The sequence below is a fragment of the Meles meles genome, chromosome 20 (genome assembly GCF_922984935.1).
Source record: "Meles meles chromosome 20, mMelMel3.1 paternal haplotype, whole genome shotgun sequence".
Classification (NCBI taxonomy): domain Eukaryota; kingdom Metazoa; phylum Chordata; class Mammalia; order Carnivora; family Mustelidae; genus Meles; species Meles meles.
Window position 1 is genome coordinate 16,589,322 of NC_060085.1, and position 24,767 is coordinate 16,614,088.

General features: G+C 43.3%; 1 protein-coding gene across 1 annotated transcript; it reads left to right on the plus strand.

Annotated features, from left to right (window-relative positions):
• Positions 1-1,938: 1,938 nt before the first annotated feature.
• Positions 1,939-20,952, plus strand: LOC123932061 (C-C chemokine receptor type 3). Its single transcript, XM_045989699.1, has 2 exons — positions 1,939-2,054; positions 17,953-20,952. Exon 2 carries the CDS (start codon positions 17,963-17,965, stop codon positions 19,043-19,045), a length of 1,083 nt encoding a protein of 360 aa, XP_045845655.1. The 5' UTR covers positions 1,939-2,054; positions 17,953-17,962; the 3' UTR covers positions 19,046-20,952.
• Positions 20,953-24,767: the final 3,815 nt, after the last annotated feature.

Below are 24,767 nucleotides of genomic sequence, written 5' to 3' on the forward strand. Positions count from 1 at the left end.
TCCCCAGCTTCTTCTGGGGCTCCCAAGATGCCCCCCACCCCCGCAGGACACCCTGCTGAGATTTCTAGCTCTCTGGGGCGGAGAGCCCAAGGGAAAGGCCAACTCCATTATAATGTACAACAACTTCCTATCTTCTTCTTCACAAAAGAAGCTTCTAGTTCCCCTAACTCTTCTCTGGCAGGGCTTCTAGGACCACCTGACACTGAATGCTGGCTGTCAAACTCCCTCAAACTCCAGCCTCCAGGAAGCCCGTGAGCCCTCTTCGGCAGAGTCCTTGCTTTTTCCCCTATCTTTTCTTTATCCTTTGAAGCATGTGGCTCAGCCCTGCGTACATAGCAGATGTGTGAAAAATGTTTGGTGAATTTGATTGGCATGTCCACTTTGCCAGTTTATCAGATCTCTTCCCACAAATGTTGGGTGACACGTGCTGTGTGCCCAGCCTCATGAAAGGTCCCCTGGACACATCGGCACTCAGAACAGGCACATAGCACAGTGGTATTCTACTCACAGCTTATGTTTGCTTAGCCCTATATATTCCACAGAGCTTTTCCCCATATTCTAGTTGTTTCTATGTCTACCCTATGATTCACAGATGAGAAGGCTGAGGTCCAGCAAGACCTAATGATGAACACAAGGTCATGCTGTGTTCAAGGGGGCCACAGCTGGAAGGCATTCTCAGGTCTTCTTGGGACATCCAGCCATGGGCTCCACCTTGACTCATCAAAGTCTCCTATTGAGTTCTGTAGAATAATTTGGTTATCCCACAGTCTACGTGTTCCTTTGGACAGGAAAATTCTGGTTTTATTAAAAAAATCTTTTTAATGTGGTATATATATACACACAATGGAATACTATGCAGCCATCAAATGAAATGAAATCTTGCCATTTATGACGACATGGATGGAACTAGACGGTATTATGCTTAGCAAAATAAGTCAATAGGAAAAAAGACAACTATCATACGATCTCCCTGATATGAGGAAGTGGAGATGCAACGTGGGGGGTTTGGAGGGTAGGAAAAGAATAAATGAAACAAGATGGGATCGGGAGGGAGACAAACCATAAGAGACTCTCAATCTCACAAAACAAACTGAGGGTTGCCGGGGGTAGGGGGGTAGGGAGAGGGTGGTGGGGTGATGGACATTGGGGAGGGTATGTGTTATGGTGAGTGCTGTGAAATGTGTAAACCTGATGATTCACAGACCTGTACCCCTGGGGCTAATAATACATTATATATTTATTAAAAATTAAAAATTATTAAAAAAACAAATAGCATGTGGGTGCAATTAAAAACAACAACAACAACAACAACAAAATCTTTTTAGTATGGGGCACCTGGGTGACTCAGTTGGTTGGGCCCAGGTCACGATCCTGAAGTGCCAGGATCAAGCCCCAAGTCCGGATCCCTGCTCAGTGGGGAGTCTGCTTCTCTCTCTCCCTCTGCTCTTCTCCCTGCTCATGCTTGCTCTCTCTCACTCACTCTATTCCTCAAATAAATAAATAAAATATTTAAAAAAATTTTTTTTAGTATCGAAGAGTAACTGACACACAATTAGTGTCATGGGTCACTTGTTGTATTTGTTGTATGTTGTCATGGACAACATAGTGATTCAACAATTCTATACATTACAAAGCTCACCACCATCTGCCAGCTGTAGTCACCATCTGTCACTCGATTTTACTTCTAACTCTGCCTCCCCCAGGTCAAGGCAATGCTTATTCGAGAACTATCTCTAAAAAAAAATAAAAATAAAAATAAAAGAACAAGGCCAAGAGAATGCAGAACCCCTAAAATAGCTGTTCAACATCAGCAGCATTCATCTCAAGGATTACTCAACTGAGTGCTTTAAAATGTCATGTCAATGGTAGAAAAGAAGAACTGTAGCAAACTTGATATCTTCTGAAAACTTGCAAAACCTGAGCAGCTGGTCTGTTTAAAAGAGGAAGCCGTATTGTTTCCTACCTTACCAATGTCTCTGATCAGATGGTATCTTCATTTCGAGTGCGAGACTTAGCTGTCACTGGATGCATAACGGACTTTGTTAAAGTAGCAGGTACTCTTGTCTTCTTTCTGTTCTCATCTGGGCAAGAACTTATTAAATGGGATAGATGGTGTTTGTTTAGACATGATTTCTGGGTAGACTGTCGGGTTTCTAAGAACAAGGAGTTGGAGAGAGGGGTCTAGACAGGTGCTCTTGGGTTGAGGAAGCAGAGGAGAGGGGCCCCATCACAATTTAGTAGATAATGTAGGGCTAAAGTGGGAAAGTTTGTTGTGACATATGTCCATTTTCTTCTGCTTTTCTCCCATTTTCCCTTCTTTTCTCCCACACGTTACCACGATGTGCTTGCTACTCCCAGTCATCCCAAACTTGGCTCTTTATACCTCTGTAGTCAACATGGCCATGGCTGAGTGCGTGGTGTGTTCACTATGCTTTCATAAATTCCCAACTGTTGAGAACGTGAGAACCCCAAAAGGATTACACTTCATAGTTTTGTGTTTATGGATATTGACTTGTATGAAACAGTGTGTGTGTACATACATTTATATATTACATTTGTATAGAATTTGTGTGTGTCTGCGTATTTTTTTTTTTAAGTGCTCATTGAAAATCCACTCTAAGGCTATGAGATGAACCCGTTAACTGATTTGGTCTTTGCATCTAGATATACAAGGTTGACTCTTTGTTTTTCCTGGACCTGTAACTAGAGGACAGGGGTAGAAATCCTTCCTAATCTTTTGGGAAAACTTTGATTTATGGGGACGGAAGCTAACTGTTGTTTGACAAGCGTCTCCAGGAAGGAAGATGGGAAAATGGTGTCTTTGGTACGTGGAAGCGGTAGGGGTATTGGCCACTCTTTTCAGAAGGTGGCGAGGATGACATTGAACAATGCAGACTGAGTTATTTTCCTGGGGGAAGAATTGTATGACTCAATAAGAAAAAAGCAGATGTACTCAGGGGAATGAAATGGGTAAAGGGCACAAACTCATAATTCACAGAAAAGGAAATACAAATGACTACTAATTACAGTTAAAAAATTTCTCGGTAATTAAATAAGTATTAGTTACACAATAATGGCATCACTTTAACCCATATAATTGGCCAGTTTTTTTTTTCTTTTCTGATTTCTTGGTGTTGATGGATGCTTGCTGAGACCCACACCAACATCTATGAGTGCCAAGAAAATATATACATTGCTACATACTTTCTGGAAACAATACAGCAAAATTCATCAACAGACTTAGAAATATGATCATAGGTAGAAGTTGCACTTTGGGAAATCTACTTTAAGGAAATAATTTTAAAAACACAAAGATGTTCATTGCAGCATTATTTATAAAAGTGTATATCTGGGACAACTTGGTCACACAAAAATAAGACGATTGTATAACCATGAATATCTATATAATATTTTGGAATCTTAACAAATTATATCTTTTAAAAATATTTATTTATTTGAGAGAGAGAGAGAGAGAGAACAGGTAAGAGGGGTAGAGGGAGAGGGAGAGAGAATCTCAGGCAGACTCCACACTGAGCATGAAGCCTAGGACCCTGAGATCATGACCTGAACCTAAACCAAGAGTTAAAAGTTGGATGCCACCCAGGAGCTTCTACAGATTACATTTTCTTTTTTTGTTGTTTTTTTTTAAGATTTTATTTATTTATTTGACAGACAGAGATCACAACTAGGCAGAGAGGCAGGCAGAGAGAGAGGAGAAAGCAGGCTCCCCGTGGAGCAGAGAGCCCGATGTGGGGCTTGATCCCAGGACCCTGGAATCATGACCTGAGCTGAAGGCAGAGGCTTTAACCCAGGTGCCCCTACTGATTACATTTTCAAATAATTATTAACAACATGGAACAAGGTGCAGAATATGCAACTGAAAATATCAGAATACGAAAACTGATATAGAAGTGTGATATCCATTCTAACAAACGTGGTACCTAGAAAAGAGGCAGAGACAATGGTTCTTTTTTTTTTTTTTAAGATTTTATTTATTTATTTATTTGACAGAGAGAGAGATCACAAGTAGGCAGAAAGGCAGGCAGAGAAAGACAGAGGAAAGCAGGCTCCCCGCTGAGCAGAGAGCCAGATACGGGGCTTGATTCCAGAACCCTGAGATCATGACCTGAGTCGAAGGTAGAGGCTCAACCCACTGAGCCACCCAGGGCCCCGAGACAATGGTTCTTTCTCCATGACTCAGGTGGACGTGGTCCAGTACCAGCACCAGTACCAGTGGCCGGGAAGCTGACCCCTCCGTTCATGCTGAACAACCCCCCCAACCATGTTATTTTGATTACATAGTCATGCCTTCCCTATGAAAACATATTCCTCACAATCATCTCTTTCAACTAAATAACATGCCAGCCTGTATAGAATGAAAATTCAGCCACATTTGAAACACCTAATGCTTAACTATAAGGAGTAAATCTAATCTTTTACAAAGAAGTTGGTAAAAATAATCCAAAATTATTTGGCAGGTAGATAAAACCAAGTCACTTAAAATGAACCGGTTACATTCCAAGAACGGAGTATAGATAGCCTTAGCTCTAGTAACTAATGATAATGATTAGCGGTTGTAGAAGTCCACCAGCTGCCCTAAAATACAGTGCTGGGTTGGGTCTTCAGCTGGCAAGACAATTGTATTTATTCACGGTTTCAAGCTTGAGAGATTCTTGTGTGTTTCCAAGGAGGGAGCTTCCTGGCTCGCCAAGCAGCCCATTCTGTTCCCACACAACCTTGCTTCCCGCAATCCTTGCCCATGTGGGACTGAATGCGGTGTCCTCCAATGCAGTCAGATTGCTGTGCTCTAGGAGTCAACCTCCTCTTCTGCAGGAAAAGTTATCGCTTTTCTGCAAGAAAAGTTATCAGTCTATCTCAAAGAGACTCTTCCATCTCAGACCTAAAACATTGCCCCATTTAAAGATGAATTAAATTATAAATTTAATTTAATTTAAAAAATAAGAGGGCTGCCTGGGTGGACCAGTTGGTTGGCCCTCTGCCTTTGGCTCAGCCCATGTTGGCCTCTTTGCTCAGTGGGGAGCCTGCTTCTCCCTCTCCCTCTGCCTGCTGCTCTACCTGCTTGTGCTCGCTCTCTTTGTGTCAAATAAATACATTAAATAAATAAATACATAAATACATTAAAAAAAAACAAAAACAAAAGTTAGAAGACTTGTATTTTTCATACAAAACATTCCAAGTTCTGTCAATCATAGTTGCTATTCTGATGTCTCTGGACCTTTGTCATTCTAGCCTGTCTTGTACTCCAGATGGATACTAGCTCCCTTAAAATGGGGTACCAAAACACAATACTTGACAAGTGTAGTCTGCACAGTAAAAAGCAGAATGAAAATTATTCTGGTCCATCCTTCTGTCCATTTCAGACGTGTTTATTAAGCAGCTCTTAATTGTTGGGCATATTATACGGATATTAGTCACTGGTTCCACACTGTCCGGTATGGTGACTACTTGCCACACGTGGCTACTTGAATTTAAACTCACTAAGTTTCAATAAAATGAAAAGTTCAATTTCTCAACAGCAATAGCCCCATTTCAAATGTCCAACAGCTGCCTGGTTAGTGGTGCCTTGTTGGGCAACACAGAGGCAGAACGCTACCATCACTGCCGAAAATTTCTATTGGTTGGTGCTCTGCCAGGTAATTATTTTTTTCTGACGACTCCAGTTTCTCTGTAAAACAAAGTAAAACAAAAAGGTAAAAGGGGAGGGAGGTCTGGCTTAACTGCATAGGTGGGAAGCAATTTGAGTTGCTAGTTGGATAGGTAATTGGATGGATAAATGAAGGGGGAGGGGGAGCTGGGTAGAGAAGTGGGTGGAGAATCCGGTAGGTAGATTTCTCTTGTTCTGGATGATCTACTAACACAGACTAAAACTGAATTCGCTTGCTGTGTCACATTGTTGACCTTCTTTAGTCCACCCCTGAATTTCCCCTTTTCTCCTCATCTAAGCTTAAGGAGGTTGGAGGGTATGTAGCTCAGAGACAGAAATAGATTCATAAAATTTAGAAGAGACTTCATGTCACTTCGTCCAAGAGTGGGGGAGATTTAAGAATCACTGTGGTCTGGATCCCACCTCCAGAAATTCTGGTTTAACTGCTCAGATGTATAGCCTAGCATCGGGATTTCAAAAGCTCCCCCATGGTTTCCGTGTGCAACCTGGGCTGATAACCACTGCTGGAGTTGAACTTCTTCTCACCATGGAAATCCCCTTCTGCAATGTCCCTGCCAGGCAGCCACTGAGCCTCTGCTTGGATGCCTTCAGGCACAGTTTGCTTGGCCTCTCGAAAGGCATCCTTTCATTTTGGGTAATCCTGTTCAAGCTCTTTCTTATGTAGTGTTTCAGTTTGCCTCTGGGAACAACCTCCTATGGGTTCTGGAGGGCACCACTGTGAATCCGATTCTGATTCTTATATATACCCCAGCATTTGCTCTCTTTCCTACCTGCAGTGTCTATTCTCCTGGGTAGATGGATACCTCTGGCTTCTTCAACTTATCTTTATCAGGTGCGGTTTCCTCTCCCCTACATTTCAGTCAGACAGTGTTCACATTAAATGTCTTGCCTGGGACCTAGCACAGTGCTCTGGATGTTGTCTCAGACCATTTGAAAATCCCATCACATGCTAACCTATAATTCCAGTTGACCATAAAGTTAGTGCATGATGGGGTTTTTTAAATTTTTATTTATTTTTTAAAGATTTCTTTTTGTTTTTTAGAGGGGGAGAGAGAGGGAGCACCAGTGGGAGGGGCAGAGGGAAAGGGAGAGAGAACCTCAAGCAGACTCTGCTCTCAGTATGGAGCCTGACATGGGCCTCATGACACTGAAATCATGACCTGAGCAGAAACCAGGAGTTGGACGCTTACCCTACAACCCCACCCAGAGATCCCTGATTTTTTTTTTTAAATCCCTGTTTTTTTGAAAAAACTTCCTGTGTAAGATCATCAATGGCAACATTATTTGAAATAACAAAGAGTACCTGTTTGTAGGGGACTGGCTAAATAAACTGGTGTATCCACACAATGGATTCTAGACAGCAGTAACAAAGAATAAGAAAAACTTAAGTTGTGAAGCTGAAAAAGCAAAGTGCAGGATGATGAATGTAATGCTTTGTTTTTATGCAACCGACAGGGTAAGATTAGAAGATACATTTATATTTGCTTACAGTGCATATGGAAATGTTTCCCTCCCAGGCAAAGAGTGGGCGAGTTTGTGATCAGCCCAGTGTAAAAGATTGGGGGTTCCTACACTCAGATTGTTCATCTGTGAGCCAATCCTGTTGTGTGCAGGGGCTCCCCACTCCCCAGGCCACTCCACATGGCTCCTGAGCAACTTGGCAGCATGAACCGAGGACATCTAGCCACATGCCTGCTGTAGGTCTTTTGTCCTTATCTAATTGTCATGTGCCTTTCTCTGGTATCTGTGAAAAAGTGGCAGGCTTGCTTTTTAGCTTGTGGGTAAGGTAAGATCTTAGACCCCTCACAGCTGTTGATGCAGAAGAGGTGTACAGGGATGAAGTAGGATGAGACTTCTTACTGCGTATCTTCTCATAGTATTATGTTTTGAACCATATGATTGTGTGTATTCCCTTTTCTATCATAAATATCATGTAATTTGAAATAAAAATGTTCCTCTTATAAAGAAAACAACTTCTTTCATACAAATATAGATTAAGTTAATGGAAGTGTTGCATGCAGATTATGGGAGGTGATCACTTCTCAGCATCCTAAGGTGGTCAGAATGAAGTGTCCAGTAGAACTCTCCCTGGTTTTTGGTTGTCCTCAGTTTTCTGAGAATTCGTCTATCTATCTCTCTATCTCTATCTCTATCTCTACTTATCACTCACATTATCTTTGTGAAAGGTAATGGGACCTCTGATAGCTCTCCATTGGGCAAGTCAATGAGTAAATGGATTAATATAATCCAGGGTTCCCATTAGGTTATATAATTTGGTTGAGATCCAGACTTGTTTGTAGAAATTCAAACTCTTCATTTAGAGTAACTAAAGATTTTAATGAAGACTGAAATATCTGGTTAAAATAAATTATTGGATGCCAATCATTGTAGGTTTTCTAGAACCTTGGGTAATGGACTCCTGACTAGATATTTGTGGAAAGATAAGCATTTCTGTTTAGGTGGAAGAGACACATGCTCCTCTGAAGTCATATTATACTACATTGGACAAGAATCTAAGATATTTTGGAAAGGCTTGAGAACTTGAAAGATAAAGTTCAATGGGTGGGGCATGGGAGAAGAGCCAACATATGCTTGCCTGGCTCTGTGTTCTAGATGTTCTCATCTGTGTTAGTTCATGTTATCCTCACACCACTTTTCCCTCCTTGACACCATCTTCACTTGGCTTCTGAGACACCCACTCTTCTGGTTTTTCTCCTATTGTCCACTCCTTCTGAGACTGTCTTGCTGTGTCCTCCTTGTTCCTCTGACCTCTGATTTTTGATATACCTGAGAATGCCATCCTTTACTATCTACACTCATTTCATGACTTCAAACACCATCTATATGACAACAACTGTCCACTTTAGATCTTTAACCAAGAGCTCTCCTCTGGAGCCATATATCCAACTACCTACTTGCTAGCCGTCTCCACTTGGATGACACACAGGCATCTCAGACTTGACATGCCCCAGGCTTCTTTACTACAGCTGGTGACAGCTCCATCCTTCCAGTCATGCAGGTCAAGACTCTCAGAGCCTCTTTGACCATTTCTCACTCCCATCCAATCTGTTAACATATCCTTTGGTACTACCTTCTGCATTTATGCTCAATCTGTCTACTTCTCATCTTTCTACTCTTACTACCATGTCCAATCCAGTGTCTTGTCTTGCCTGGATTATCATGGAAGCCTCTTTATTGGTCCCCTGTTTCTAACTTTAATTCCATAGTCTATCTCCACATGGCAGCCAGAAAATGTTTTACAAAACATAAATTGGATCATGTCACAGCTTTAATGGAAACTCTCCATTGGTCCCCACCCCATTCAGAGAAAAGCCAAAATTCTTCAGGGGATGCACAGCTACCTGAACCCCTGCCCACCTCTCCCCTACATCTCTCTGAAACCTTCTCTAGATATACTCACCCTTCACTCCTCCTCTGGCCACACTGGGCTTTTTGCTCTTCTAAGAACATATCTAGATGCCTGCCATCTCAGGACATTTGTACTTGCTATATCTGTGCCAAGGGCTCTCATCCCTCAGATACCTGTACAACTTATTCCCTCACTTCTCCCAAGTTTTTTCTCAAATGTCACCTCAGTGGGCTCCTTATTGACCCCTCCTTCAATTTAAAAGTGTCCACATCCAACCCCACCCTATCCCCTTTCCTTATCTCCTACTTCATCTCTCTCTGTAGCACTCATGACCATCTGAGACCCTGTTGTTTTTAGTTACTTATTTTCTGGGTCCCCACCTAGAAAATAAGTTCCACGAAGTCAGGAAGTTTGGTCTGTTCTGTTCCCTGATGTTGCCTGTGTCCCCTTGTCTGTCATAGGTGCTAATAAGTAATTGTTGAATGAACGGCTGAGGAACCCCACGAGGCAGTCACTCTTCTCATCACCATGTTGCACATGAGAATTCTGAGGCACAGAGTGGTTAAGTTCTTTGCTCTAGGTCACATAGTGATTTCTTCAGACACAGTAATGAATTATTATTCCACACTCAGGAGGACGAAGGATACATAAGAAAGAAAATCTTACAGATTCTCTTAGCACCAGATACTAATGAAGTCAAAAGTATCTAGGGTCTTGGGGCAGCTGGGTGGTTCATTCTTTAAGCATCTGCCTTCTGCTCAGGTCATGATCCCAGGGTCCTGGGATTGAGCCCCACCTCGGGCTCCCTGCTTAGCGGGAAGCCTGCTTTTCCCTCTCCCACTCCCCTTGCTTGTGTTCCCTCTCTCTCTTTCCTCTCTCTGTCAAATAAATAAATAAAATCTTTTTTTAAAAAAGTATCTAGGGTCTTGGTCACAAGACATGATCTTAACACCAGGTGGTTTTTGCAGGAATGATCACTAGTGGGAGTCACCTATGGACAGGGCTCTTCCAGATGGGCAAGTAGAGTCAGGGTAGCAGGCTGTGATGCCAGACCCTCAGGCAGTCACACCTGTTCTCCTCTCCATATTCTTTGGATGATTTATCAAGTTCACCGGAGAGGATGATCCCTTCAAAGAGACAAAGCACTTATACACACATATTCACATGCACACACACATACAATCCAGATTAGTAACTTCACTGAACTGGAATATCATTCCCCATGTGGTCTTCTATCAGACATGCCTGGTTTTAACCAATCTCTCCCTCACTGCCAAGGATCAGCACTCTTCATTAGTAGCATAATGGATTTCCACTTCCATAATGTTATAAAATGGATCTTAAATTAGCAGTACCTTTTTCCATCCATCTGACTAGAGTTTGTTGACATTTACTTCTAAAAGCATTCAGACAAGCCCGAGAAATACTGCAAGAGATCAGCTCAGAGTGTCTCTGGCTTTGACTGCCATAGACAGACCCCAGGCTCTAGCATTGATGCCAAGGGGGGTGTGGGGGTGAGGGGAACTGTGGGGGGGGGGGGGTCATGACTTCCATGTACAGTGCATGTCCACATTGAGGAAGTGATGCTGAAACTGAGAAAGGTGTTCACTGCCACACTGAAGGTCCCCACCCATGGGTAGGAGCTGACGGGCAGGTGTGGCTATAGAGAGCCTAGGTTTCTTTGAGTCAAGTTTCCGGACTCAAGTCCCAACTTAGCCATTTGCTCTCTGTGTGATCATAAGTTATGGAATTGCTCTGAGCTCAGTTGTTTTGTTTCAGCGATAAGAATAATAAAAACATTGACCTCCCATGGCTGTCGTGATAAGTAATCACGTGAAATATGTTTCTAGGGAAGAACCTTAAACAGGTGTGACTCAAAAATGTTCATTCTTTCATCCCCCCTGAAGACCACAAGTATTCAGAAAGCCTCCTGTTTGAATTTTTTTCAGGCTTATGTCCAATGATTTTGTTTTTAAATTGCCGTCCACTCTTGGGGAGCCTTACTGAAATTCTTCAGAGCTTTGATCAATATTAAACCATCTTAAAGGCCAATGAAGGCCTGTTAATTAGTCTGTGCTTTGAGGCCTTTGAAAGGCTGAGGGTGGGGAGAGGATCATGTCCCATTAAAATCAGGAACCACTGTTACTTAACATTGTTATGGAAATTCCAACCAAAGCCACAAGGTGGGAAAAACAAAGGAGGAATATGAACAAGGAAGTTATAATGTCAGCCCTATTTCACAGCTAATGTGATTATTTAAAAGTCCTAAAGGAAATTATTTTAAAAAATCAGTAGGGTGACCAGTTTAAAAAAAAAAAAAGTAATTTGCTTTCCTACATACCAACCATTGTTCAGAAAACTCATTAGGGAAAAAAATATCTCATTTGCTTAACCTCAGAAAAAAAACAAAACCAGATAGATAAAAACAATAAAAAAATGTGTGAGACTGAGAACTAAAAGAACAACAATAAGTACAATAAGTACACAGATCAGGTTCCCAAATAATGAACACTTGATACTGTAAAGTTATCAATTCTCCCCAAATTTATTTATGAATGTAATACAATTCCACTCAAAATTATATCTTTATAAGTAATTAACCAAATGATCCTAAGGTTTATCTAATAGGACAGAAGGCTCTAACAGACAAGACCTATTTGGAAATGAATAATGAAAGAGCCACATAATCAGACAATCCGCATAAAAGACCTAATACATCCAAATAGTGAAAAGAGTGTTTCTGGCACCAAATCAAGAGATTTAGAGGTGTGGAATGTAAAGGACACAAACAGAATCAGCAATACTAAATATTATATAACAAAGGTGATGCTATTCACCCATTTATAGAGAAAAAAAAGGAAATGCACTTATGCCATATCAAACTGAATTAAAAAGGATTAGAGATTTATATGCATGAGATATTGAACCACACAAATACCAAAATATATATATAAACATTCATGCAATTTGGGGTGTGTAGGTCCTTATTAAATGGAACCCCAAGGCAATGACAGTGTGGGCTTTAGGGCAAAAGGGCACAGGATCGAGTCTCAGCTCTGCCACGCACAGAATAGCTTCAGGTGAGTGACCAAGACTTGCCAAGCCTCTGTTTGCTCATCTGTAAAATGGGGATTATATAAACCTATACCTTGTGAAGTTGTGAGATCAAGCAAACATATGTAAAGCGCTTGGCCTAAGGAAGGCTCAGTTATCATTGACTCTTATCTCACACTGGTTATGTGTAAAGAAAATAAACTTCCGGAATGCAGAGGCCATTTTCTTCCCGATATTTTGTCCCTTGGCAGGGGGTTGCTGACAATAAGGGAAAAAAAAGCATCAAAGAATTGGACCATATCATGCATTATTTGATCTAGGCTGGAAAATGAGTATTTCTTTCATTCAGAAGTACCGTGAGGGCTGGCGCCTAAGACAAAGGGGTTGGGGTCACAGCTCACTGGTTTTACTTGGGATGGTTTTGGAGTTTAACAGGCCTCTCTGAGCTGACTCATTAGGAGAAGGTCCAGCTTGCATCTGGGAAGGTGTTCAAGGGTGCAGGGAAATGGACTCTGCTTCTTCAAAGGCAGAGAGGTGTGAATTACTGTAAACCCATTTTACTCAGGGACATCTAAACGCAGAGTCCAGTCACATAGGTTGAAGGCCTGGGGCCAGCAAGAGAAGTGCAGGGCCCCGTGATTATCCTCCAACTTCAGCATCTGCCAAAAGCACTAAGACTCACAGAGTAGAAGGAGGAAAATGTGGGAGTCGCAGTGTTACACTGCGAAGATAATGTGGAAGCATTCTGGGAGCCAGTGTCTACACAGCCCACACATCCACGAGTTTGTGCACGCTAGGTCATCTGAAGGGCTTCTCAGTCTTCCGTGGAAGCTGGCCAGTTCAGGTATCAAGACCTAAAGAGAAATTTCTAAGAGAAATCTCCCCTCCCCCGGTCTGCTGGTTTCACGTTAACGCCACCCAAGATCGACGAGGACCAAACGTTAAGATCTTTAAACCAAAATTCAAATGCTCTACCTAGCGTGGGAGTTCCACTTCAAGTTTCTTAGATCTCAAATTTGTGGTTTCAGGTTCTGATGACTAAACCCTTCATCTTGAAATTTGCCCACACTTTCAACCCAGTTACCTTTAGAAGATGTGTTTACCAAATCCCCAGCAGTGCCTGCAGGAAGGCACTGGCTTTTTATTACAGTTTAATGGCTAAGGGGATATAGAAAAATTCCACATCTTGCAACTTTAAACATGATCATCCACCTCCCTTCTACAACTATTTTCATTATTTGCCCATTGCCATTTTTTTTTTTTAAGAGAGGGAAAAAGTGGGGCAGGGGGAGAGGAAGAGAGAGAATCTTAAGCAGGTTCCACACCCAGCATGGAATTCAACATTGGGTTCAATCTCAGGATCTTCAAATCATGACTGAGCTGAAACCAAGAGTCTGACACTTAAGTTGAATGGACTGAGCCACCCGGGTGCCCCTTCAAAACTAGTTGTTTTTCTTTTTTTTTTTTCTTTTTTTGAAAGATTTTATGTATTTGAGAGAGAGTGAGAGAAGAGAGCAGGAGTGGCGAGAAGAGAGCAGGAGTGTCGAGGAGAGGTAGATGGAGGGAGAAGCAGACTCCCCACTGAGCAGGGATCCAGATGCAGGGCTCTATCCCAGGACCTTTAGATCATGACCTGAGCTGAAGGCAGATGCTTGACTGACTGAACCACCCAGGCGCCCCTCTAAAACTAGTTTTATTAATGACTACATAATAATCTGTTGCAGTAAGTGGACTATGATTTATCCAAAGTCTCCTTCACTGTCAAACATTTAAACCCTTTCCATTTCTTTATTTCTCTCCATCATGAAAATGAGGCCGCAAAGAACATCCTGGTTTGGTTTGGGGGACTTCTTCCCCTTAGGGTAAATTCCTCGGAGTAGAACCCCTGGGTCAAAGCCATGTGTATCTCATGCTTGTAACATGCTTGCACATGTTCTGTGCAAGACTTCCTAAACTTACTGAACCCAGTTATGTTGTATCCAGAATGCATAATTGCTCCAGGGTCACTCCAATCTCACCAGCACTGGGGGTCATCATTTACTTTTTTTTTTTTTTTTTTGATGATTAAAATGACATTCCAAACTTCAATCTATTTTCTATTTTTTAAAAAAATATTTTATTTATTTATTTGACAGAAAGAGAGATCACAAGTAGGCAGAGAGGCAGGCGGCGGGGCGGGGGGGGGGGGGGAGGCAGGCTCCCTGCTGAGCAGAGAGCCCCATGCGGGGCTCCATCCCAAGACCCTGGGATCATGACCTGAGCTGAAGGCAGAGGATCAACCCACTGAGCCACTCAGGTTCCCTTCACTCTATTTTCTAAAGAAGCTTCTCTAGGGGCATCTGGGTGGCTCAGTCAGTTAAGGGTCAGACTCTGGGTTTCAGCTCAGGTCATGATCGCCGTGTCATAGGATCAAACCCTGTGTTGGGCACCCTGCTCACAGGGAGTTTGCTTCTCTCTCTCTCCCCCTGCCCCTTTTCCCTGCTCATTCTCTCTCACAAATAAATAAATAAAATCTTAAAAAAAAAAAAGAAGCATCTCTAATTCTAGTTGTTCATTTTCAATTCCACTTTGCAACAGTCATTAAAATTTTAAACTGGTGAATGTAAAACTCTGCTTGTTTCCATGGAGGGTATACATTACATTTTACACAGTAAAAATTAAAGATTTTGGGGGTAGGGGTGGGGGCAGGGAGGAGGGCTCCTCTCCTTCTGACTCCAGGAATTGTGAGAGAAGAGTCAAATGTCACAGAAGGAAGCAGTCATGCTTATGGGTTCCTATCTTTCCCATCCAGGTTTTGACCAGAGTTGGGGGGTATGAAAGCCTGTTTGATAAATTGAGGGGGACCCTTTGAGAGGATGTCTTTTCTGCAAGTCGCTTCCTTACCCTCATGGGTAGCCAGCATGGTTAACTGGTGGTCAGGCAGAAAAATAATTTAGTTTGTACCCTTGAGTGTCCCTTAGTGTACCTGGTGAGGATGTGGAGTCAAGGAGCAGTATGTCTGTCTAGGTTCCTGCCAATTCTGAAGATGCTCAGCCTGGGCCAGCAGCCTAATGATGTGGCAGGAACAGAAACAGTCCTCCATTCCAGCCAGAACTGGAGAGGTCGCTATGCCCAGGCAGGATGGAGAATGAATGGATCATGAGGCCATTAGCTACAAAGTAGCAGATGCCAACCAAAAGTTCGGGTTGGTATGGGGTTGTCCTTCCTCAGCAGACACCAGCCTCATAAACAGGACCAACAGGAGACCAAGGCACCTTCTTCCCACTCTGCCCGTGCTTGCCCTTCCCCCATATCTCCCCTGTCATCTTAGAAAGGACTAATGAGAAAAGATCAGAAACCCAAATAAATAAGCTGGCAACGTAAAGAGGATGAGCAAAACCATAATCACCCTTCAAATGAATGGTTCAGTCTAAGTTTACACCCCTTTGGACTAAACTCTGAATCCTCTTTCCAACTTCCCAGCGGAAAGTTGGTAAGATCCAAACTGTTTTGGAGACTAAAGAAATTTCATTGCATGCACAGCTGGGTGGTCCTGTGAGTGATTTTAGTGAACCAGCTGAAGTCATATGAACTCATTTTCTGGGTAAAATGTGTATCCGTATATGCATATCTGCATAGAGAAATGTTACTAGTAGTAGACTGCATGGGGGAATTTGGGGTGGTTTTTACTTTTATGTTTTTTGCCTCTTTATTATTGGTGCTGTCTGTCTGCTTACTCTTATTGTACCATATTTCCAAAATGAAAAAAAAAAAAAGATTTTTAAGAACTTACTTCAAACCTCTTAACTATTTCACACTGAAATAGTCATTTTGATTTGGACTGAAAACCATTTCAGTTTTCATATCACTGAACCCACGTAACTAGTAGTCAAGGACTTGGCTTCTTGGTTTCCCTGTTCATTGCACTCTAGAGCCCCCAAAAAGATTCTGTAATTTTCTCGTGGTCATGTTGAAAGTGACACATGAATTCAAGACATGATCATCAAGTTAAACAAAACCTTAGTGATATATATATATATATATATTTTTTTTACTTTGACTTGTTTTTAGATCTGTCTCAGAGAAAAGGGAAGATAATAGAAATAATTAAGTGGAGAGTATTATACTTTTGCTCTCTGGAGCAAGTAGTTCTGTTCTTTTTTTTTCTTTAGTGACTAAAGTTTAGAGAGGGACGCTCTCTGTGATTGTAACTATGTAACAGACAAAATAATGGGTGTTTGTTTTTTTCCTCAACGACTGTGGATTATACCATTAGTAATAAGAATGCTGATAAGATCATAGAAATCAGTTGTTTTCAATCCTGTCTTCCACCACAAAAGCCTGGATGTGTTACTGATCAGTGGGATGTATTAGGACAGAGCCATTGAAATAGATCAGGTTCTATCCAAGAGACCTGACTTCCTTACTAATTTTATATAAAATGGCTTCTCGTTGCTTTTCTTTCAGTCCCATTTCCTACCAGTTTTACAGTTTTTTTTTTTTAAATCTTATTTGATCCTGAACATAACTTCAAGTGGTATCAAGATCTGCATTTTGGGGATGAGTAAATGAGGCTCAAAGTTAAGTTCTCGTCCAAGTCCTACAGCTGGTGAGAGGAATGGCTGGGAACAGCTCCTGCCCCTGTCCATTCTCACTTTGGCTACACAGGACACTGACAGGTGCTGACCACGTGGGGGGTGGAGAGGCGGTCCCAGTATTTTATTAAGAAGCAAAGATAGTGCCTTGCCTTTGGCTCCAATTATTGCATTTCTAATACTTACCTCAAGAAATGCCCACTGACAGATATTCATGTCTTCACACTTGTCCCTTCCTCAGAGGAAGTCAGTAGAACGTCTTCCAAGGAAACAGTGCAGGGACTCACTGCCCTCTGCGGAACACCTTCTTCTCCAGTAAAGTCTGTAATCTTAAGAAAGGCAGCCACTGGACCTAGGGATCCCAGTCTAAAAGTTATCAAATCCGCTAAGAAATTCCATTGTCCTATCCCTCCCACTCAGTCCCTTTATGAAGGAGGAACTCCAAGGTGTTTGCTGTTGGCACAGGACTGGCTTATCTCAGCATCATCAGGAGCAGGTAAAGGGCAGGAGCCTAGGTTACTGGTGCTTAGAACTGTAATTGTCACACTAGTTAATTATAATTACAATGATGAAGTCTTCAAAAGTTGAACTTAAAAACCACTGCACTAGAATCTAGTAAGAAAAGAATTGTTCATAGATACTGAAGACCTAGCCTGAACTTGTATATTTACTTCTTAGAGGATTTGGGGTAAATTACTAAATTTCTTGAAAGTTCAATTTCCCCATCAGCTATGATGAACAGTGCCTTGTTAAGGGGCCACACAGAGGGGAAGTTATTTGTAATAATAACAATCACTATTATTATTATTAGCGTTTAGTTTTTAAATAGGGAAGATGCTTTTGGAAATCATATATAAACTATGAAACATAAAACTCAAAATGCCTGAAAAGATACAGCAATAATAACCAGTATAATATTATTGTTCTCATTCCCCAGCCTGCTTTTTTCTGGCTTTGTATTTCCTCCCTCCTAATGCTTGCAGAAGTCAGCATCCCCATTCTTCACCACCGTCCATCGCATTTCTTTTTCTTTTCCCATATGAGTCGCGCTGACTTTCAAAACTTCACATCTTTCATTCCTGACACCTCGCTCCCCCCACTCTCCAACATACCTTTGAAATACATGCTGAAGAAACTTTAAATGTCTAGGCTGTTTAATCACACGTAATTTGGTGGCCGAATGGGTAAATCAGTGGGTGTGGCTCACTAAGGGTTATCGTGCCTAATTGTGCGGTTGGTGTTTGTTGTTGTTGATCTATCTATCACAGGAACAAAATAATGGAGACCCTCACGGCCGTGATGAAGAGCATGGATGAGTCTGTTGAGGCCACAGCGTTCGACTATGAGGGTTCGGTGCCATGTGAAAAAGTCAACATCAGGGAGCTGGGAGCCCAGTTCTTGCCCCCGCTCTACTCCCTAGTGTTCGTGGTTGGTCTGCTGGGCAATGTGGTGGTGGTGGTCATCCTCACAAAATATAAGAGGCTCCGGATTATGACCAACATCTTCCTGCTCAATTTGGCCATTTCTGATTTGCTCTTTCTAGTCTCTCTGGTATTCTGGATTCACTATGTTATGTGGAATGAGTGGGTTTTTGGTCCCTTCATGTGTAAACTCCTCTCTGGGCTTTATTACATGGGCTTATACAGTGAGATCTTTTTCATCATCCTGCTGACCATAGACCGGTACCTGGCCATCGTCCACGCCGTGTTCGCCCTACGAGCCCGGACTGTCACTTTTGGTGTCGTCACGAGTCTTCTAACCTGGGGCCTGGCAGGGCTAGCAACCATCCCTGAATTTATCTTCCACGAGTCCCAAAAGGAGGCCTCCCAACATGTCTGCTTGCCTCTTTACCCCAAAAACCAAGAAGATAGATGGAAGCGTTTCCATGCCCTGAGAATGAATATCTTGGGTCTTGCTCTGCCTCTGCTCATCATGGTGGTCTGCTACTCTGGAATTATTAAAACACTGCTGAGATGCCCCAGTAAGAAAAAGTACAAGGCCATCCGGCTCATTTTTGTCATCATGGTGGTCTTTTTCATTTTCTGGACACCCTACAACCTGGTCCTCCTCCTCTCTGCTTTTCAAACAATCTTCTTTGAGACAAACTGTGAGCAGAGCAAACAGCTGGACGTGGCCATGCAGGTGACAGAGGTGATCGCCTACACGCACTGCTGCGTCAACCCCATCATCTATGCCTTCGTCGGGGAGAGGTTCCAGAAGCATCTCTGCCACTTCTTCCGCAGGCACGTGGTCACCTACCTGGGAAAATACATCCCGTTCCTTCCCAGCGAGAAGTCAGACAGAGCCAGCTTCTCTGTATCCCCATCAACAGGGGAGCAGGAATTCTCTTTTGTATTTTAAGACAGATGTGGAAAATGACCTAATGTGCTGGACCCAAGGAGCAGAAGCATTATGTCGATCACATTGACCTCAACGCCAGCCCTTAAACTTCCAGCTCAATGCTGAAACTCTTAAAGACATTAAAATATATACACAATGGGGTCAGTATATATGCTGACCAGGGGTTGCTGGCTAGTCCGTTCACTTACTGTCTACCACAAAATGTAGAGCTTTGCTTGGTTCTCTGAAGAGTTATATACATTGAAATGCCCCCAAGTATTAGAGAGTTACAACGTGCAGCTACCTACAGGTAAATCCTTTTAAATGTAAACCTTAACTTCAGCCAGCTATTGTATAAATGAAACATATTTCACAAAATACAATATATCAATCACAATCCTTTTAACATGACTAGCTCTCTCCTTGCTTGATGAAAAGGCTTTTTTCTTTTTATTTTTTAGTGTATATGTACTCTCAAGCAGCATAATGACATGCCATCCTTGTTCCGAGTATTTTTTTTTTAAGGATTTTATTTTTAAATAATTTCCACACCCAACATGGGGCTTGAACTCACAACCCGGAGGTCAAGAGTTGCATGCTCTGCTGACTGAGCCAGCCAGGTGCCCCCCCTTTCAAGTGTGTTTATTAGTAAATGGGTTTCCTGTTTATACCAAATGACCAGATTTCTTATGAGCAACTCAGTAGAAGAAGAGCAATTTGATATTTTCAGTAGAGAGAATAAAGACCTTGCTCACTGAAACTTCTTGGAGCCCTGAAATGTGCAGACACTGTCCTCTTAAACACTAGGCTTACCATTCATTCAACAACTGTGTATCAGGTGATACAGACAGTCTGCACCAACATTGCTTTAAGTTAAGTGAAGGATGCAAAAAGTGTGGAAGATAAACACAGTCCTTGCCCTGTAAAACATCTGCTATGGGGTGTGAGACAGAAACAAATAACTCCAGAACAAAAAGAAACATCCTCAGTGCTCTCCCTGGGCCAGGAAGGGAGAGACCGTTTTTAGTTGGAATCTGAGGGAGGAAGACTTCATGGAAGAAGTGGCTTTTGAGTAGGTCTTTGAAAAAAGGGCAAGATTTGGAAAGGGAGAGGACACAGGAAAGAGACTTGAAGCCAGTGGGATGCCCAGTACAAAGGTGAGGGGGGAGGTCATGAACATGGATGGACAGGAGGGTGGGATGGGCAGGCTGGGATTGGCCACGGATTTCAAGCAAGCATCTTGGGTTTTTTTGGGAAGACAGAGGGAGCTACTGAAGGGTTTAGAGCAGGGGAGGAGAATAATCACCATGGTGCGTTAGGAAGATAAATCCGGTAACACAGGATGAAGTAGAGACCCCAGAACCATGCAGGGAGTTGGTTAGAAGGGAAGGGCACATGTGAGGCAAGGAGAGACCAGTGGGCAATAAGAGAGGTCCAGAAGAACCTAGAGAGGAATTCAGTTAAGAGACATCGGTAAAGGAAAGGTCAAAGCCCCAGGAGTGATATATAATTGACTGGAAAAAAAGCAAAGACAAAACAGCATGTATCCTATGTTAAAAAAAAGGCGGGGTGGAATAAACAGATTATGTGCTGTGTTTGGGTGCATTCCCCATCCCTTATAAAAATAGTAAAGGAAACAGCAATGTTTTATTATCTTTAGGGAGGGATGAGGATGGAGAATAAAAGTGTGACTTTTCTCTGAATACCCTTGTGCCTTTTGGCTTTTGAACTATGGGAACATGTTAGCAATTAAAAACATAAACAAAACTTTAGAATTATATATATTAAAAAAAAAAAAAAAAGCTAGGCTGCTCTTCTGATGTGGTATCCATTCTACCAGCCAAAAGGGCATTGGAAACTCTGAAGTACCTTTTGTCTTTTTTGTGGTTCAGCCAGAACGTAAATAAAGCAATCATCTGAAGACTTAACTATACGTCACTGTGTTTCTCTTGCCTGGTGAAGTAGCGTCTGTCCTTAGGTGGGTACAAGTGCAGAATACAGATACTTGGTCATAGACCCAGGTCCCCGAAACCTTTAGGAGTGTTGGGACCCTCACAGAATGGCACGTAACCAAATCACGGATTCAGTATCCTCCATTTGGCCCTCTACCCCCATGCTGTCCAATAGAACTAACTACAGGGATAGAAATGTTTTGGGGGCACCTGGGTGGCTGAGTCATTAAGCGTCTGCCTTTGGCTCAGGTCATGATCCCAGAGTCCTGGGATCAAGCCCTGCATAGGGCTCCCTGCTTAGTGGGAAGCCTGCTTCTCCCTCTCCCACTCCCCCAGTCTGTGTTGCCTCTCTCGATGTGTCTCTCTCTGTCAAGTCAATAAATAAAATACTAAAAAAAATAATAATAAATAAATAAGAAAAAAAGAGAAATGTTCTATACTGTGTTGTCCAGCAGGATCACCTACTAACCACACATAACCCTTGAAATGTGGCCCCTGTGATTGAGGAACTGGATTTCTAATTTTAATTGAAAGCCACAAGTGGCTTGTAGCGGTTACATGGGGTCAACGGTGCAGCACTGACCTCGGCCGCCTTGCCCCTTTGCATCTGTTTACACATCAGGCTTCCATTAGCCAGCAAACACACATCTTGAACCCTGCACGACAGACTAGGGAAAATACCAGTGATGCAAAGATGAATAAGACCCACTTCCAGAAAACTCGCTCGCTGTTCTCTGGAAGAGACTCATCCGAAGCCAGCGATTATAATAAAACACGACGGGTGCTTTCTCCAGCAGTAGGGAGTAGAAGGGAACATTGAAAAAAAGTACCCAGAGAAAGTCACATTTTGCTTAGATTGGATTCCCCCAAGAGCAGATCCTGAGCAAGAATTGGAGAGCAAAGAATTTATTTGGAAAGTGCAGGGAAATCCAGTAGGGAGCGCGGGGAAGTAAGACAGGACAGGAAAGATGCCATCAAAGGGTTCATTATCAAGTACTTCCACTGGGGGTGACTGGAGCTCAAAATCACTAGAAAACTCCTGGCAACAGTGTAACTCACATTCGGTGATCCCATTGGAGGCAGAAAGAGGTCGGGTATTTATACTGCAGCCCTGGGAGTCATTGGCTAATGGCAGCCCCTGGGGGATGTTAATTCCCCGGGGCAGTTCTGGCCTGACTGGCTCTGGCAGAGAGGCCCTTCCAGCTTTGCAGAAATCTCCCAGGCAATGCGATGTGGATGCTTGTTGTTGGAAGCCAGATGGGCACACTCAGTGAAGGCTTGAAGGATAACACATTGGCTGCATTTTTTAACAGGTTTGTGAGCAACTTTTCCGTAAAACAACGGGTGGGCCTGAGAGTGGTGTCTAGACAGGTGGGTCAGTTTGTGGGAAGGCACAAAGGCACAAAAGTCAGTAGGGAGAACCTTCTGCGGCAAGCTTGGAGTGACCTTGACAATGGCAGGTGGCCTTGAACACACCTCAGCGCTGACTTCCCTGCTCCTCCTCCTTCATGACGAGCATCACACTCTACTAGTTTAAAAAAGATGATCCTTTTCAAGCTTGAGTTTCTGAGATTTCTTTCAAATTCCAGAGCTAAATTTCAAAAGTCTGATGCTTAACAAAGCAGGTTCCCATCCTTCATAGCTGTGGGTTTGCAAGAACTTCACCGGCATTTTCTCCCATTTCCTCCCAGGTAAGTCCCCAGTATGGTTAGGGTCATCTTTCTCCATCCACGGATCTCTTCCTGGGGTCCGTGAATTGTGACCCATGAGCCAAATACAGCCCACTGCCCGCTCTGTAAATAAAGTTCCACAGCCATGCTCTTAGACTTATAAATTGTCTGTGGTTCTTTTGCACAATGATGACAGATGGAAGGATCGTGGCAGATACCGTACCACCTGCAGATCCTAAAATGGTTTATCTTCTTGTCCTTTACAGAAGAAGCTCCCTGACCCCTGATCGTCCACACTGCTGCACAGGATCAGGGGCTCTGATAGACCATGCCATGACAAAGGAGACCAGATTGTGGGAGAGGACTTGAGATGTAGGTCTGTAGACAAGCTGCTTAAATGCCCAGGCTAGTCCTACCTTGACCCTGGAAGCCGTTCAAAATACACAACATAGGGTTAGGGGGTGTAGCGGCCCAAGGCTGGTCTCCAACGCAAAAGGCTGACGTAGGTACTAGGATGGCACACTGAAATATTTACTGAGACAGCAGAACTCCATAGATGCCGTATTGCAAAGCAGAGTATAAGCAGAACCTACACAGGAACTGTAAAAACAGGTTTTATGACTCTATAGGACCCCCCTGGCCAACTATATTGGGAACAAAGGGATTGCATTGATGAAAATAGGGAGATATTTGAAAAGGGGTTCTTTGTAGAAGGCCGCTGGTGCCCCCTCCCCTGTAGGGGAAGAGAGGGAGACAGGTGGGTGCTCGTGTCTCACCTCAAGCCTGCAAGAATGAGGTCCATGGCACCGACCCGGAGCTTGAGATGAGTCACTGGGTTAAAGAGGCTCGGAGTATGGGATCCAGCCGGCTAAGGGAGGGTTAGTCCACAGACAGCTGCCTCAGTGCCATCCAAAGAATGGCCGCCTCTTGCAATCTAAACTTTTGGAACTGAGGAAAGACTCTCAGTTTCCAGAGAGGACAAAATTTTTCCTGGTTTACTTTGAGGTCCTGGCAAATTGACCCCCATAAGCGGAAGCTCGAGCTTTCCCGCCACGCTAACACCGGCTTCGGTCACAGGTGCAGTGGGAAATATGAACACCAGGGGGCGTCCGCCCATGCCGGAGGCGCAGCCAGCCCCATGCGGTCATTCAGTAAGCGGAGAAGATGTCTGTGGGCTAGGCGGGATAGTACAGCAAGAAACTCAGGAATGCCTGTATCTGATGTGGTCCAACTGTGCGGCAAAACTTTAGGGGGTGCCATTTACATCCCTAGGAATTGTGCAATGCAGTGAGTGCCCCAGAAAGGAACCCCGGGTCCGATTTATTATGATCTGGGCTAAACCTAGCTCCTTGATATAGATGTTGGCAAACTGTTTATAGTTCAAGGCTTACAAAATTCCACCAGGTCCTCCCAAACGAAAATTCAAATCTTATTCCAGAGGGCCAAGCCCAAGCCTAAGGATATGCGTATGTCAAAAACCCGTGTGAATAAAAGAGAACAGAGATAAAGAGAATAGCGGAGCCTGCCCCTGATGAAACATGCAGCTGTTTGCCGGGTGGAAACAGAGTTGCTAGTGCCTGTGCGGGATCTTTTAATATCCAGAGCCCCCCCCCCCCCCCCCCCCCGCCCCCGGCTACTGGTATGTGTGGTCCCATCTGTGTTCTGAAATCTAATGATCAGAACAGCAGCACCTGTGGCCCAGAACAAGGCAGAATGGATGGAGCCCATGCTGTGTTGTTCAATCTGGAGGCTGTTCATCTGCCAAACCCCAGCTGGTCACTTTTACTGAACATCTACAGTGTCCTAGTCTTTATGGGGGCAGGGGCGGAAGAGGCGGTGAAAGGAAAGACAAAACAAAGCCTTGGTGGCTGGCCACGAGAAGATAACGCTCTATCTAATCAAAGAATGTACAGGACATCCTGGCCAATGCTCTTGGATCCACTCTGCGCCCTTCTCCACCCTGCCCTGTGCCCGAGAAGCTGCCCCGCATGGAGGTGGCCAGCACTCTATCTTGCTGTCTGGATTGATCCCATTGGGAGCCCCTGCAGGAGGTTGGAAGAAAGGGGCAGAGTGAGGTCTGAGTGTTTATTCCCCCCAGTCCCTCCTGAGGCAGCACTGGGG

What these genes read in the sequence shown, in the direction of transcription:
- LOC123932061 (XM_045989699.1), top strand. Translation starts at nt 17,963, where the DNA reads ATGGAGACCCTCACGGCCGTGATGAAGAGCATGGATGAGTCTGTTGAG.